The sequence below is a fragment of the Ochlerotatus camptorhynchus genome, unplaced genomic scaffold (genome assembly GCF_037179485.1).
Source record: "Ochlerotatus camptorhynchus isolate MF236.1 unplaced genomic scaffold, CSIRO-AGI_Acam_v1.1 ptg000102l, whole genome shotgun sequence".
In the NCBI taxonomy this organism is placed as follows: Eukaryota; Metazoa; Arthropoda; class Insecta; order Diptera; family Culicidae; genus Ochlerotatus; species Ochlerotatus camptorhynchus.
Genome location: NW_027040592.1, coordinates 3,835,643 through 3,851,805, shown reverse-complemented (window position 1 = coordinate 3,851,805; position 16,163 = coordinate 3,835,643). Strand labels below are relative to the sequence as shown.

Genomic DNA, 16,163 nt, shown 5'->3' with positions numbered 1-16,163 from the left:
ACCTGGAATGCTTGCCTTATAAAAGCAAAAGAGATTGAGCTTGCCGACTTCCTCCACAAGCACAGCATCGACGTGGGGCTCCTTACCGAGACTCACCTTAAGTTCGGCGACAGTTTCTGGTTGCCTGACTACAACATTATTCGGCTTGCGTGTTGCGTGTTGTGGTCGTCGTCAAAAAAGGAATAAAATACCACACTCTGTCCCATATCCGCACCTCTATCATCGAGGCCCTTGGTGTGGAGGTGGAGTCGTCGACTGGAAACGTCCAGTTCATCGCCGTCTACTGCCCTCGACAGTGTGCCGCCAGCAGTGGACTAGCGGCTAAATTCAAGAAGGACCTATCCACCATCACCCGTACCGGTTCCCGCTTCGTATTTGGAGGAGATCTGAATGCCCACCATGAGGTCTGGCGGAACTACAGGCAGAACCAGAACGGTCATCTGCTGTTCGACCACTCTCAGCATGTGCTGTACTCCGTTTGGTATTCGAATGAGCTAACATTCATCTCACCGGCGGGCAACCCATCGACGCTAGACCTGTTCCTGGTAAATACCGGCTTGTCCAAGCCGGTAGCCTTCAACGAACTCAGATGGTATATTCAACTTGATCTTGAAGAGACTCAGCATAAAAGTGCAGTCTCTTCTAACCGCTATCTTCAATAGATGCTTGGAACTACACTACTTTCCAAGCATCTGGAAGTTAGCAAAAATCATACCAATCCGCAAACCCGGAAAGGATCCAACATTGCCTTCAAGCTACACACCAATCAGCCTCCTTTCAACGCTGAGCAAATTGTTCGAGAAACTCATTCTCAATCGTTTGCTCAAGTTTGTCGAGGAAAACAACATTGTCCTACCGGCAGTGTTGTGAAAATATCAAAAGATCTAATCTCACCAATGTGCATAATCTCATTTGAGTATCGTAAACCAAAAACTCAACACGCAAACAACAGCCGATGATATTACAAGCTGTGATACGGTTGCTATGATATCATGCTAACAAAACTCCCCGGCTACAATTCTCACCAAACTGTGTTGAGTTTGAGCTTCAAGATTTTTGCTGTACATCCGAAAACGAAACGAAACTTCCATCACTGCTGGCAGCAGTAACTTCGTGTCTGCCATCTGTGAAGCGTAAAGAAAGATAGCAAACTATGCTTTCTCTTTCTAAGAAAACGATGTGCAAAGGAATCATTTTTGTGGTAAGTCAACTCGTGGCTGCAATTTTACATGTTCTGAATTGTCTCGCAATATCAAAGGAGCTTGTAAAAACAATATCATGCTTGATATTTTGTTCCAATATCATGCGTGATATTGGGAGCCCTTGAGAGCGAAACAAAATCATTTGAGTGAGGATTATGCCATCACTGCCTACCGGAACAGTTCGGGTTCAGGAAGGGGCACTCCACCAATCACCAGCTAGTACGGGTCATGAATGACATCCGAAGTAACAAAGATGTATCTAAGTCATAGCGATCTTCTACGCAGCTCCGGTGTGGGAATTATGTGCGAAGACTCACAGGAACAAAATTCAGGTCGCTCAGAATAGAGTGCTGAGGATGGTACTTGATCGTCCTTTCGACACTAGAATAACAAATTTACACGAAGAGACAGGCATTGCCAAAATAGATTCAATAGATTCAACGAAATTAAGACTAAATTTGCACAAAAATGTAATTTATCAGAACATGCTTTGATAAGCAATTTGTATTTAGTAGATTAGGTGTATATAGTAGTTGTAGGTTAGTTGTAGTTGTAAATAGTGGTGGTCATTTTTAAAACAGGCCTGATAGGACTAGGAACTGTAATTAATAATAATTGAAATTCAAAAGAACTAAAGTTGAAAAGACGCATCTGTGTCACTTGATAAGTAATACATGTAAACCATACAAATACAAGAAATAAAGATCATTTAAAGTCAAAGTCCTCTTCCTCTTAGATTTTGACGTGCTGTTATACCAGTTATAACAAAAGTAAGGATAGTGAAATGACTTCACTTTTTATCACTCTAGTTCGAAGTTCCACGTATGTCATGTGATGCAATGCAAAAATGGCAAACCTGGGCGTCCGAACTGCATTCACTAAATCTGGCAACACTACCGCAGAGGATCCCGAAAAAAAAATGGGCTGGTCGACGAATTGGAAACCAGTTTTCCACTCCGCTCCGGATGGGTTCCTTCCAGTGAAGGCCACCGGACAGGATGGCTGGTGAGAGAGACAGAGACCCCACAGTGGTGAGAAACCCAGCCTGACTGGCAATCCTTTTCGTGTTCCTTATCTAAGTTGCATCTCGCTGTCGCATCACGATCTGGTCGTCGTACTACCAATTTCTCTCCCAAAAAAAAAGGAAAAATCACATTCTGCATCCAGAGGCCATGGAATGCGCTTTACATTTACCACGGAGGACCAAACGGAGGGGAATCGTTGAACGTTATTACCTTCTATCAAGCGCACCACCACCGGCAGGACTTGGCAATTTATTATCAACGTCTGCTGCCGTTGCACTCTCTTCCTCGTGCGTGTGATTGATCATCTCCCACAGACCGACTTTTTTTTTTTAATTTGACCTCACATAGAAAATCAACCAAATAAGAAAATATTCATAAATACACACACACACTGGAAACCACCGAAAACAAAAAATCTTGAAACCCACTTCAGAGTTTCAGCTGGTCGCAAGAAGCGATTGTGGGAATTTCACCTAATGGGGTCCATCAAATACGGTGTTTGTGCAAATTCAAGCAGCGCAAAAAAAAACGATGATGGAAAGCATTTAAATTTCTGCAAACTGTTTTCTTTTTTTTTCCCCTATGCTGATGGCCTCTGTGTACTATTAAAGAACTTTGCCATTTTTAAATGGACGTTAGAAGCAAGTCGCGAGCGTTTCTCTTTTGCCCGTTCCAACTTTCGCGAGCGCGATTTTGGGACTAGGAAGGTACCTAGGAGAGGTAACAGGCAATTCGTGAAGGTGGCGGTCAAGTCAATGATCTCGTCGTCCACCATCAGAGAGCGTGCATGATTTGCTGGAATTGGATCTGGATTTTTTTTTTCGCGAACTAGACAAATAATCTCGACGACCAAGTGATGGGATCGAATCGAGAATCGGGTTCGGTGCTGCGTTTGCGGATTTGCGTTTTCAGTTTATTTACCCAACTGCTGGATGGGGTGGGTTGGCAGGGGAAAAACAGCTGGAAGAAGGCAACCGAGGGGGTTTTAATAAGTGCAGAAAGAAAGCATCTGAGGCATTGCGCAACGTCAATTAAGGGGGATGAAATTCGAAACGAAAGAAGGTTTAACGAGCAGTGTTTGGATGGATGGATGGTTGGCTGGCAGGAAATGGGTTGCAGTATTGCGAAGGTCAACAGCAGTTTGGCGGAGATTACCGTAATGGGTTGGTCAATATTGGTTGGAAATGTGATTTCAATTGGATCCGTGATTTTTATAAAATCACATGCATTAGAATGGTATTCGAACATATTTGAGGACGTGATTTTTGCCAGTTTAATGTGGCGGATGACACATTATGAGAACATCAAAATATACCCAGGTATAAATTTTGGTTTTATGAGGGTTTTGTAGACCATGATATAGGCTTGTAGAATGCTTTGAAACCTCAGTAGAACATGCAATGTAACCTGAATGTACACAACTTAGGAGGATTTACTGAATGTTTATGGAGCTCCAAGAATCCTGAAAAAGTTTCAGGAGCTTTCAAATTTGCTGATTTTCCGAAGTTTTTGAAGCTCAGGAGATACCGACATTTTCTCGTCTAGTTGCCTCATGAGAAACCTCCTGCTGCTCTGAAAGTATTCTAGCTGTATTGGGAACTATTATAACTATGAGAATTCTCGGTACCCGATACAGTAATGTTTCGGTTTTATCACGGTCAACAAATTAAACTTTGACTACAGTGAACCCCCAAAAAATGCGGCGAACAGGAAAACTGTAAATGGAAACCGTGTAAACGATGTCCATTAGACTAATGCAAAATTTGAAATTTTCGCTCCACAGTGTTCAAACGGTTTCAAATAAGGTCCTGATAAGCCTCCGAAAGTTTAAACTCATTTGATAAGAAACTGACTTGGTACAAACCATTTGAAGTTTATATGGGAATTACTATGGGAAAACCAAACTTTTTGTTCATTATCTTCTAGCCTTTTTCCATATTGTACTGTTAACAAGTTCTATTGTTATTCTTATGGGAATTTTTATCAGCTACAACTTTGCAGAAAATTGTTTTTCAGCCAAACGTCAAATTAAATACTTATTAATTGTTTAAGAGATTGATAATCTTATGGTAAGATTAAGCAACTGTATTGTGGGCAACACTGTATTCTGCAGTGTGACATAGTAGCCATGATTTTTGTCGTCTATTCTACGCGCCATAAACACCAATGTTGCCTTGAACAAAGTTGTAGCTGAGAAAATTTTCAACAAGCTCAGCTATCATTTTCTAAAGTAGAGTGAACTGGTGAATTTTGAGATAGATATGAACCGAAATTATGGTTTCCCCTTGGCAATTTCCATATAAACTTCAAATGGTTTGTGCCAACCCAAGTAACATTGCAAGTTTTATTGAGGTTTTAAAGCATTCTACAAGTCTAAATGATGGTGTACAGAACCCTTATAAAACCGAAATTGTTACTTGGGAAGTCAGGTTCTTACTAAAGGAGTTTGTTCGCGCCCGTCGCGGAAAATCTTTCGGACACACATAAAAGAACTCGCGGTTTTAAACAACAAAAATACATTTTATTACGCGAACACAAAAGTACATTTATTACTGGACGAAAATACTAAGGAGATGTTTCCTCCGCGACGGTTTATTGTAACTGATATTTTTATGTACCTATGTGCCACACAGCTGACCTAATCGGTAGCGATCGGTCGTCAGCTGTGTGTACATAGGAATCAAGAGCGACCCGGCGGAAGAGATTCTCTCTCATATAGATCAGTGCACGGTCCCTAACCTCACTTTTTGCTCCCTATCATTTTGCTTCTGAGTAAAAGAGATAGCAACGAATGGGAGCCAAAACAAACCACCCAAAACTGTCAAAACTTACGGGTGAGAGAAGAGTGCGGCAAATCTTCGTGAACTGATCAATACAAACTATCTAGGGATGCACATGTGAAACTGTGTCATCGATACTTTTATCTTCTCGCTCTAACATATGCCGTCCGCCTTGAAATACCCAATTTTAATCTTCTATCTTACTCTAACATTAACAAACATTAACATCTAACAACTACATACAAATAAACACAAAACAATCGATCTTCTCTTCTTTTCGCTTGCTGCTGTTGTTGTTTTGTAGAAACCACTGGATTTCCGCCGTTATGTCGTTGTCGATCGTTGCAGTTAGGTGTAGTGTACCTCGGAATGGTGGGAACGAAAATGGAGTATCCAGGAGTAGAAAGTAGTAAAACCGGACCAACATACCTGGCAAACTGCTTGATGTGATGACAGTACAGGAGCAGGAGTTGTCCGTAGGCTGGTACTTCCATTCTGTCCGGTTTCAACGATTTCTGACTGATGACATTCGGGACGGTTTCCATCGATTCGAATGATTGCTGATTTCTTTCCAGGTTCACATTCGATGTTTGATGCTGCATGTTTTGGACTGGTTCTGATGTCGATGTCGGACGATTTGCAGACGGACTCGACCAGACTACGCTGGTGGACTGGATGCCATCGGACGTGGACTTGTGACGGAACGGACATGGAATTGGGACGAGCAATTATCGTCGGAAATGATGGAATGCTTCGATGTATGTCGATGGTGGTGCAGACTGCACATGCAGGCCAAGTCGCTGAAAAAGATGAGAGGGTGCTTTTTTACTTTTATTACCATAATACGACTTGCCTGGAACGGAGGCCTCCGTGGCCTCCGCGGGTGCCTGTTGGCACCGGTGAAACTGCCCGTACTGACGATTCGGTTGTTTCTACGTTGACTTGGGATCTGCCGATGCATTAACGGTGCTGCTGCTACTCGATGTGAACGCTGTGCAAACTGGCCATGCTTGCTGACATCCACTGGTAGTGCAACGAGGACGAAGTGCGCACTTCTCCCTCTGGGCGATGCAGATGCAGTTGCAATTGACCACCACCGAAACTATACAGACCTCGACTGACAGGGATTGATTGGCTCGATTTACTATCGGCTGAGACTGTTTCGGGAGACCGAAACAAAGGCCGAATCGTGACTGGGAAAAATGAGCGGGGTTATTTTTACGAAAAATACAATATGCGATTAACTTAACTGGTGTGCGGAGGCCTTTCGACCTCCGCCGTTGGAGGAGTCCTAGTTCTCCCCGTTATGTGCATTGACGTTATCTCGAATCGGTAGTACGCAAATCTTTGAGATTGCTCTGCGGTAACTACCGTCCGTTGTTTTGACGGTCACGACTCGAACATTCCCATCACGACCTGCGTGGACCTCTGTCACACGCCCCAGTAGCCACTTCAGTGGCGGCTGATTCTCCTCCTTCAGTACAACCATAGTACCAACAACTATGTTGTTCCTTCTTACTGTCCACTTCGTCCGATTGTGGAGGTCTGACAAGTACAGATGCGACCATTTCTTCCACAGTTGCTGCGTGAACCGCTGCGCTTTCTGCCAGGCTGACAGACGATTTTCAGGAATCCCATCCAGATCGGGTTCTGGTATTGCCGTAAGAGGCCGCTGAATCAGGAAATGACCGGGAGTCAACGCTTCGTAGTTGTCCGGGTCGTTACTGAGCGGCCGAGTGGTCGCGAGTTCAATACTGCTTCCACTTGAGTCAGGATCGTCTGCATCTCGTCGTACAGGAGAGTGGAGTGTGTACGCCAATCGTTCGTTTGAGGAGCAGCTTGAACGATTTGACTGCCAATTCCCACAGTCCACCGAAGTTTGGAGAACGCGCTGGAATAAACCGGAACTGAATCTGGTCTTCAGCTGAACTTCTGACGACGGATGCCTGGAACTGCTGGTTGTTGAACAGGCGACGTAATTCGTCCAACTGTCGTCTCGCACCTACGAAGTTTCTTCCGTTGTCGCACATTATGATCTCCGGCTTGCCTCGCCGGGAAGAGAAACGCTTCAGGGTTGCAATAAATCCCTGAGCGGACAGGTCTGACGCTAGTTCCAGGTGAACGGCCTTGGTTACTAGACAGACGTAGACAGCAATGAAGATTTTCACCGGGCGATTGCGCCGGTACGGATACGACACTTGGAACGGGCCACAGTAATTCACACCTACGCGCTGGAATGGTGGACACGGGGTGACTCTTTCGGGGGGAAGATCCGCCATGAGCTGGTCCTGAATCTTGGGCTTCACTCTGAAACATGGTACACACTCGTGGATGACCTTTCGCACTAGGTTCCGGGCGTTTGTTGGCCAGAACCGCTCTCTAACGGACGAAACCATGAGCTGTTGTCCACCATGCAACATCTTTCGATGGTAGTGAACGACGACCATGTACGTAAATGGATGACGGTGATCCAGGATATACGGGTGCTTGCGACGGGTCGCAATCGATGCGTGGCGAAGTCGGCCGCCAACGCAGAGTATTCCATCTTTGAGCTCCGGGTGTAGTGACGAAATCTTCGACGACTCTCGAACTTCTCTACCGTTTGTCAAATCAGCTAACTCCAGCGAGAAGCTTTCTTGTTGGGAGAGCTTGACCAACGCATGCAAAGCATCTTCCAGTTCGAGCGTTGTGAGAGGACCACACCGTTGATTGTCACGGTTCACCGGTTGCGAATTGTAGCGGAATCTGTGAAGCCAAGCAGTCAGTCGTATGAGATGTGTATACGATGATCTGAGGCTGAAGATATCGCTTGGAGTTACCACTGGAAGTGCTGTCGCCATGCTCTTGGCTTCGAGATCCAAGAGGTCGAAGTCTTCTACATCTATCTGATGAGCAGATGGCCAGTTGTGCTCGTCCAACTTTAGCCAATGTGGACCGTTGAACCAAAGCGATTCATATTGTAGCTGCGGTGGGATCATTCCACGGGAAATTATGTCGGCTGGAATTTTGGGAGGATAATCAGGACCCAATTTGGAACCGTTTGAGCACTGTGGAGCGAAAATTTCAAATTTTGCCTCAGTCTAGTGTCCATACTACGTAGGATTTGACTTAATTGGTTACAACATGGGATATAGAAAGTAAATGTCTTCGGCAAAGTTGTTCAGAAGATAATTCAGGTATACTTCGATATAACTTAACTGTCACTTTGGGCTTCTATCGTGAATATCTCCCTGATAACAATTGAATCATACAAATTAATATTACGAACAGATGGGGGATTATCTCATCTGTCAGATGGTGTTCTTACTTTGCTTGTTTGAATTATCGTTTGCGAGCAATCGGCGATGGAAGTCAAAAGTGACAGTTACGTTATATCGAGGTATACCTTCAGAATGTTCCCACTACGTGGCGCTAGTATACATATGGGTCATTCCAGTTCAGGTGTACAGGGTGAAAGGTAATTCCTGTCAGTAAAGTATATGGTCATAAAAATGAAGAGATGATGTGAAATTTAATTTTCAGTGTATTTCCTGTTTCGTGTATTCAAATCTTTCTCCCTTTCCTTTAATTACGAGCCGCATCCGTTTTTGAAAATCGTTACAGCTGGCACGCACGATATCTTGAGGAATTTCGTCCCATATTTTCACCAACGTTGCTTCAAAGTTTCCACGGTTAGTCCCTTGGTATTTCCTAGTTCGAATAATAAGTATCCCCATGCGAAGAAGTCGAGAGGATTCAAATCGGATGAGGAGGCAGGCCACTCTTTCGACGAAATGAAATCCGGGAAATTGACCTCACACCAAGCCTGTGTATCTTTTGCCTGATGGGACGGTGCAGAGTCTTGTTGGAAGCAGTATGGTGCATTCTTATAATGTTTTTGGACGAAGGGAAGCAAGTGGTTCTTCAAAACATTATCGATGTAATATTTACTGTTGATTTTAACACCAGGTTCAATGAACAGCAATGGAACTTCCAATGTTTTCGAGAAACATCCCCAAACCATCACCCTAGAAACATGCTGGAACCATTGAACAGCCAGTTTGTCACGAGGTATATCAGCAAGATATGCAGCATATACCCGATCATTTTTCTGGTTGTGGTGATCCTGTAGCAGGAACAGAATTTCACAATCACCGTGCCGTTTGAGCAGTTTCCGACATCTTTCGACTCTAGCTATCTTTTGCTTTCCGGTCAAACCATGCACCCGCTGTTTTTTGTTAGCATTCAATCCGAGATCATCTTTCAAAATACTCCTGATCGTTGGCTGCGACATTCCGAGTTCTTTGGCCATCTTACGGCCAGACTTACAAGGATTCCGCTGAATTCGCTCTCTCACTCGTTTGATAACTTCCGTAGTCCTGACTAAAGAAAAATATGCTGACATGTATGTGACAAACCCATTTGATACTACAATTGCTTACATTAATTAACTTTCACCCTGTATACACCACCTGTGGTCGATGTCACCAATATGAACCAAACTTTGTCAAAACGCTTATTTTGGCGTTCTGAACAAATGACATTTTTGGTTTTGCTCTTAAGTACAACCCTGAACTTTCGAGTCGAGATCCCCAACAACGAGAAAATCACTGTCTTCGGTAAATTTGTTAAAGGGCAAAGCGAAAGAATTTATCTTGTTCGTTTATTTGGAAAGCTCAATCGCGTTAGCTTTACGGAGCCAATAATTCATTGTTCATTGTTTTTGACAAAATTCGCTTATATCTATGTCTAGTAGGACTTGGGCCGAATACCCCAGGTTAGAGGGGTACATTATTGAAGGATAGGATCAGGGGAGGACCTTGGGGGTGGAACGGTAGTGCGATTCTAGCTTCGTCTGGAGTTCGACCGGGTATTTGGTGACCAGTGGGCGACAATGTCACTCATCGTGGCGGTGGGACAACACAAACAAAAACTAATAAAGAGAGACAAAAGATAAAGGAATTAAATTCTTACACTAGACATTTGTAGAAACACATAAACCGACTGCATATAGCAGAGATCGCGGGTTGCCAGCACGTCTCTGATAGGAACATAGGGTTGTCTTCCTTGGGCCTCGAGGGCATTCAAAAGTCGCTCTCTGGCGGCGTCATTATCCGTACATTGCCAAACTGCGTGATCGATGTCATCGTAACCGTTTCCACACCGACAGATGTTGCTGTCCACGAGGTTTATTCTATGGAGATGCGTATCTAGCGAGTAGTGCTTGGACATAAGTCTACTCATCACGCGAATGAAGTCACGACTTAAGCCCAAGCCTTTGAACCACGCTCTCGAAGAAACATTAGGAATAATTGAATGTAACCACCGTCCAAGATTCCCAGTGTCCCAATCGGTTTGCCAACTCGAAAGGGTACTCTGACGCACTAAATAATAAAATTCATCGTGTGAAATTTGATCGGGAATCCCATGAGTTGCTTGTTTCATGGTCAGATCATATTCAATTGAGGAACTGCAATTGGTGAAGTGAGCACGGTCTGGAGTATAACAAGGAAGACCCATATCCGAGGATATGTAGTGGTGATAGATTCTCATAAATCGAGATTGTTGTGTTCAGATTAAGAATTTCTTCAAAATTTACAATTATAAATGTGTTCGTCACTCCGCATTTGATTAGTATTCTGAGAGAGAGAGCTCCCAGAAACTGTTCTGGAGAGGTATTACTCCTGCCAGAACCTCTAGAATCATGTTAAGCGTTGAGTGCATACAGCCGAGAGCAATACGCGGACAACGATATTGAATTCGTTCCAATTTTATTAGGTGACATTTTCTTGCCGAGGGCAAGCAGAAAGAGCCGTACACTAGAACAGAGAGAATAATTGTTTTATAAAGCGTTATGAGGTCTCCCGGATGAGAACCCCACCATGTGCCGCAAATTGAATTGAAATTTTTGCTTCAAATACGTAATATGGGTATTCCAAGTGCACTTTGAATCAAACAAGACCCCAAGGTACTTGAAAGATAATGATGTTTCTGCCCAAAAGATTCAGCTGCATTTGGGCTGGGTACCGCTTTCGAGTAAACACTACCAGTTCAGTTTTCTGCGGCGAGAATTCGATTCCTAGATTCGTAGCACAAGAAGACAAGTTATCTAAGGAAATTTGCAATGGTTCCTTGCAAATCCACGGCATGTGGACCTCTTACGGAAACCACACCGTCATCTGCAAGTTGTCTTAGCGTGCATTTTTCTGCCAAACAGTTGTCGATATCTTTGACATAAAAGTTATAAAGAAGAGGGCTGAGACATGAGCCTTGGGGCAGGCCCATGTAACTTATTCTGGAAGTTGTCAGTTGTCCTTTCTCTTCATTTGCTTTTCTGGCAACAACAGCAACTTCTTGTATGGTGAAGACCTCAAACACATATTTTATAAGCATACTAGCGCCGCATACCGAAAAGATTCTGAACTACTGTTTACCAACCAAAAGGTCTTCATCTCCTTAACAGCTTTGCCATATACAGTAACCTTGTAGCTGCTCAGGATCTCGAGATATTATGTATGCGAGGGTTCACGTGTATCCTAGCGCCGCGTAGTGAGAAAATTCTGTTCTGATTTTGATCTCCAGGACAACTTTGCACGTGTTTACTAGTGCTATGAAGGGAAACAAATTCTGAACTACTGTCCACCAGCTGAAAGGCCTGAACAACTTTGCCGAAGACAGTAGCCTTCTATCTAGTCAGGGTCTCGAGATATTTTATATGTGAGAATTTCACGTGCATACTAGCGTCGCGTAGTGAGAAAATTGTGAACTCTTGTTCATCAAGCATTAGGCTTTGACCTCCTGAAGAACTTTGTCGAAGACAGTAACTTTCTATCTGGTCAGGATCTCGAGATATACATTATTTGCGAGAATTTCACATGCATACCAGCGCTACGTAGTGATATAAATCTGAACTTCTGTCCACTAGAGAAAAGGTTATGATCTCCTGAACAACTTTGCCGAGTAATGTTTCGGTTTTATCACGGTCAAAAGTGTTTTTCACGTGATTAATTTAAAACGTTATATATTTGAAACCCACCGAATTAATCATCGAAGTAATTGTCATTCTATGCAAATTGCATGGCTCGAAGGGCAAATTTGTTTTTACAAATTAATGTATTGATAATAATGCAAAACATTATAAAATTATTGCTGCTGTAATTTTCTCATGGCAATTCGATTAATTTTTCTTAAATCAAAAACCACATATCAAGCACACTGCCCACTAGACTGATGCGAAATTCCGTCCACAGTGCTCAAATGGTTCCAAATCGGGTCCTGATTAACTTCCCAAAATGAAACTGACTTGGCACAAAAAAAAACCAATTCGTTTTTAAATAGCGATTCCTCATATTTCTCTGTTTTGAAAAACGATAGCTGTGCTTGTAGGAAATTTTCTCAGATAGAAGTTTGCTCAAGACCACTGTTCGATAAAATGTAAAATCAAAAGTTATTAATGATTTAATTCACTGATTTTTTGTGATTATGCTCAATCAACTATTGGTGTTTATTACATTCATTGTTAGTTGCATTTCCTATCATCCTCCGCAGCGAATACTGCAGAGAATGATATAGGTTGGCCATGCAGACGATGCAAAAAAGCCAAAATTTACCGCGTTGCGAAAAGTGGTCAGGTTTTGACCACATATAACTCTGTCAATAGCGGATGGATTTTATTTCTAAACAAGCCAATTGACTGGAAATGTATCTATGAATCTAAAATTAACACCTTATCAATTTTCAATAGGTCACTATTTAAAATTACACAAGTGTCCAACTGTTGCAAACTGTTGGCTTGCAAAAACCGCTTTCCCATATATAGATTTAAAAATCGAATTCCATCCGGTCTAGCCGAACGGTGCTTATTCAATAATTGGCCCACAGTGACTCACGAAGAGCTACTGATTCCGATCAATAGCGGTGCGGCTGCTTCCACCTTCTATGGATGCTGATGTGGGCTGCAGCTCACTGCTTGCAGGCTTTCGTTGTGTACTGGAGCGGTTGATTGTAGCCTTGATAGCGAGCTGCTTGCGGGGAGCCTTTCGTTGTATACTGGAGAACATCACCACTCATCACGCGGTGATTGAATAAACAACGTTTGGTGAGACCGGATGCAATTCAACTTTGAAATCTGTGTTAGGGAAATCGCTTTTCGCAGTCAATCGGTGATAATGTTTACTATCATAGCAACAGTTGCAAATCCTTGCCTTTTTCAATACTGACATTTTGAAAAATGATAAAGTTTAAAATTCAACAGATGGGTAGAAATATTTCTGATCGATTGGTGATAAAATTATTGAAATTGGTCCAGGGGTAGCTGAGTTATTAACGTTCAAAATCTTTCATAATTTTGTTACATGTTCCATTTTCGGATTTCACAAAGTGTACCCCCATATAGAAATCACAGACGTAGTCCTACGTCAAAAAAAATGGCAAGAAACTCCTCCAATCAATTTTCGCTTTTTTATTATCTATTGAATAAACCAAACATTCCGTGCGTTTTGCGCACGAAAATTTTGTCATCGGTAAACGAGTCGTTTCCGAGAAAAAGGGGTTTCCTTAACACAGTCGCCGAGCACTGAGCATGAGCATAAGCGTAGGTACCTTCCGGGTTGCTCAGTTTCTGTGATTGATGTGTTTTCCCTAATACAGATTTCATTTTCCGAAGTCGGAAAAAACATAATTTTCCTTAAGTTAATTTAATTAACGGAATAACTCTAATTAACTTTGAAGGTCTCTAGACTTCCTTGAAGATTAGGAGATTTCTTAAGCGCTCTCACAATTTTCTTGAATTTATTGTAACATCAGCATTGAAGTTCTCTGATCTGACACTGCCCTTAATAAGCACGGAACTTCCCATAAAATGTTCTCAAAGTGTGCTAATGTTCATGTAACTTCCCTTACGTTTCTTAAATTTGCATGAGCCCCTCGGAACATTGCCGAAGTTTTCGGAAATTGCCTGAGTTACTCGAAACTCCTTTAAAATTTCAGCGATTTCCTTGAAATTTATTGATCTGTCCTGATGTTCTCGGAGCTGTCTAAAGTTTTCTCAATTCTCCTGAAACTAAACTGTCCTGAAGACCATTAAATTTTTCAGAAGTTCTTTGGACTTGTGAAGTATCCAAAATATTTATGGTGTTTCCTTAAGTTCACTGCAGTTCGCTGGACTTTCCTGAAATTTCCGGGTTTTAGAATTTTAGCAGAAGTTATTGAAACATTATTTAGTTTATCGAAACTTACTCTAAATTCTAGACTTTTCTTAAAAGTTCCTGCAGCTAGTGTTGATCCGCTATCAAAATCTGGAAGCATCCCTGAAGTTCCGGGAAAGTTGAAAATAATTAACGATGTAAGGTGGATGAAAATCCACGAACTTAAATAATGTTTAAAAAGCATTTCCCGATTCCGCCGGAATTACCAGAAAGAGCCATCGACTGTTTATCAATTCATGGGTAGCCAAAAACGGTGAGGAAATTGAAACATTAATCGACAGAGTATCCATAGTCTTGAGGATTTTTTTTTTTTTAGAATTTTAAAGGCTAAACAAAATTGAGATACCTATTCAAAAAGATACAAGTCTTTCACAATGATTTTCTACGAAATTCTGAGCGCGGGCAGGCAATAATCATTTTGATTATTTAAAAAATCGGTATTCTGAGGAACCTTATATCGGCATCTAGTTCGGAAATCTGTATAAATACCGATAAATCGGTATATCTGGCAACGCTGACTGTGACATAAGAACTACCTTTCGTAATCCTACGTCAAATCTACGGTCGTGGCTTGGATACAATCTCTTACTTTTTTATCTAGATAAAAATAGTTTGTCCAGAATGTTCGTGGCGTAGATGAACGTTTTCCGCGAACACGAAGACAGATGTCAGTAGTGTGCTTTGAGCATAAATTTCATGGTAATAATTCATGTCGGTTGGTCGGTATAGAAACGTCAAAGCAATGCGATGCCAGTGCTTTGGTAGAGGATTCGCGAAACTAATACTATTTAAATTGAACGTTAAATGCGTGTACGACGATTGAGGGGAGAGAGCTACGTCATCCGTAGACAAAGTAGGCCACTGCAATAGAGCACCATCTCCAATAACAAACTTTTGCGCGACTTCGCAACCCATCCCGCGACGACCACCCAGATGAAGCCTGCCGTCGTCGTCGTCGTCGAGTACGGTTGCTAATTCCAGAAAATCGGAATGTAAAGTCGGCAAATTTCTCATCTACGGTGGCGACGACGACGACGGCGGCCGGCGGCGTGACCAACAACTTTGTTATTATTGGTGTTTCCGCTGGTGGCACCGCCCGGACAACTGATAAGAAAACAGCATCGGTCACTTCTAGGGATTGGCGCCTCCGCTGTTTACACCTTGGGGTTGTTGTAGCTGAGCTCCGAGATCTATAATCGCATGTTTTGCGATTCTCAACAAGTGTAGCAGCCGCAGGATTAGGGTGTTTGTTGTGGTGATAAGGAAGCGCAGCAGGCACTCAAGTAATAACGGAACACTACTTAGGAGGCGTTGCAAAGTAGGAAACGCATATGGCACTCGACGACTTTGTGCTACATTGTTGAATCATTTGCTAAATGAAACGAAATTTTCGATTAATTTTGCTTTGTTTTTTTTTTTCAGTGGCAAATTCCGGCTAACCATCAGTTGATCGCTGTCTTTTAGTTTGACAGCTCGAGAATGCTATTTAAATGAAAGCAACAAAGAACGCTTCCCGCAAAGTGAAAACCATTAGAAATTTAATCCACCCTTATCGTTTTGCACATTTCGCTGATTGGAATGCTGCCGGGCGCAAAGAGCAGCCGCGGCAACATTGTATTCCCGCAAATGAGTTTTGATTCGAGAATGCAGAAATTAAGTCATTAGTGAACGAGAACCAGTTTCCCCTTTTTGTGGATTCTTGATAATAACGCTCTGATAATGGTAAGTTGTGTATGCAGGGCGTTCCATTTGGAAGTTCCATGTGACAAAACTGAATCCACGTGGCCCGCATTAATCGATGATGCAGTCGAGGGCTACTGCGATATTGAAGATTGAAACATTGCATCAATCCAAGTAGGTTGGTAAACTTCCACGTAGAGAGCCGCGCACACCTTAGGTAAACACAATCTAGCTACGATATAACTACGATCAGATCACCACTCGGTTTATGCTCCGATTGCTTTCGTTTCT

The 16,163-nt window shown here is 42.5% G+C and overlaps 1 protein-coding gene across 1 annotated transcript; it reads right to left on the bottom strand.

Moving 5' to 3' along the window:
- Positions 1 to 338: 338 nt before the first annotated feature.
- Positions 339 to 9,298, bottom strand: LOC135699067 (uncharacterized). The gene is made up of 3 exons (XM_065219241.1): positions 9,205 to 9,298; positions 6,822 to 8,005; positions 339 to 467 (listed from the first exon to the last, which is right to left on the bottom strand). Exons 1-3 carry the CDS (start codon positions 9,296 to 9,298, stop codon positions 339 to 341), a joined length of 1,407 nt encoding a protein of 468 aa, XP_065075313.1.
- Between the last annotated feature and the right edge of the window lie 6,865 nt (positions 9,299 to 16,163).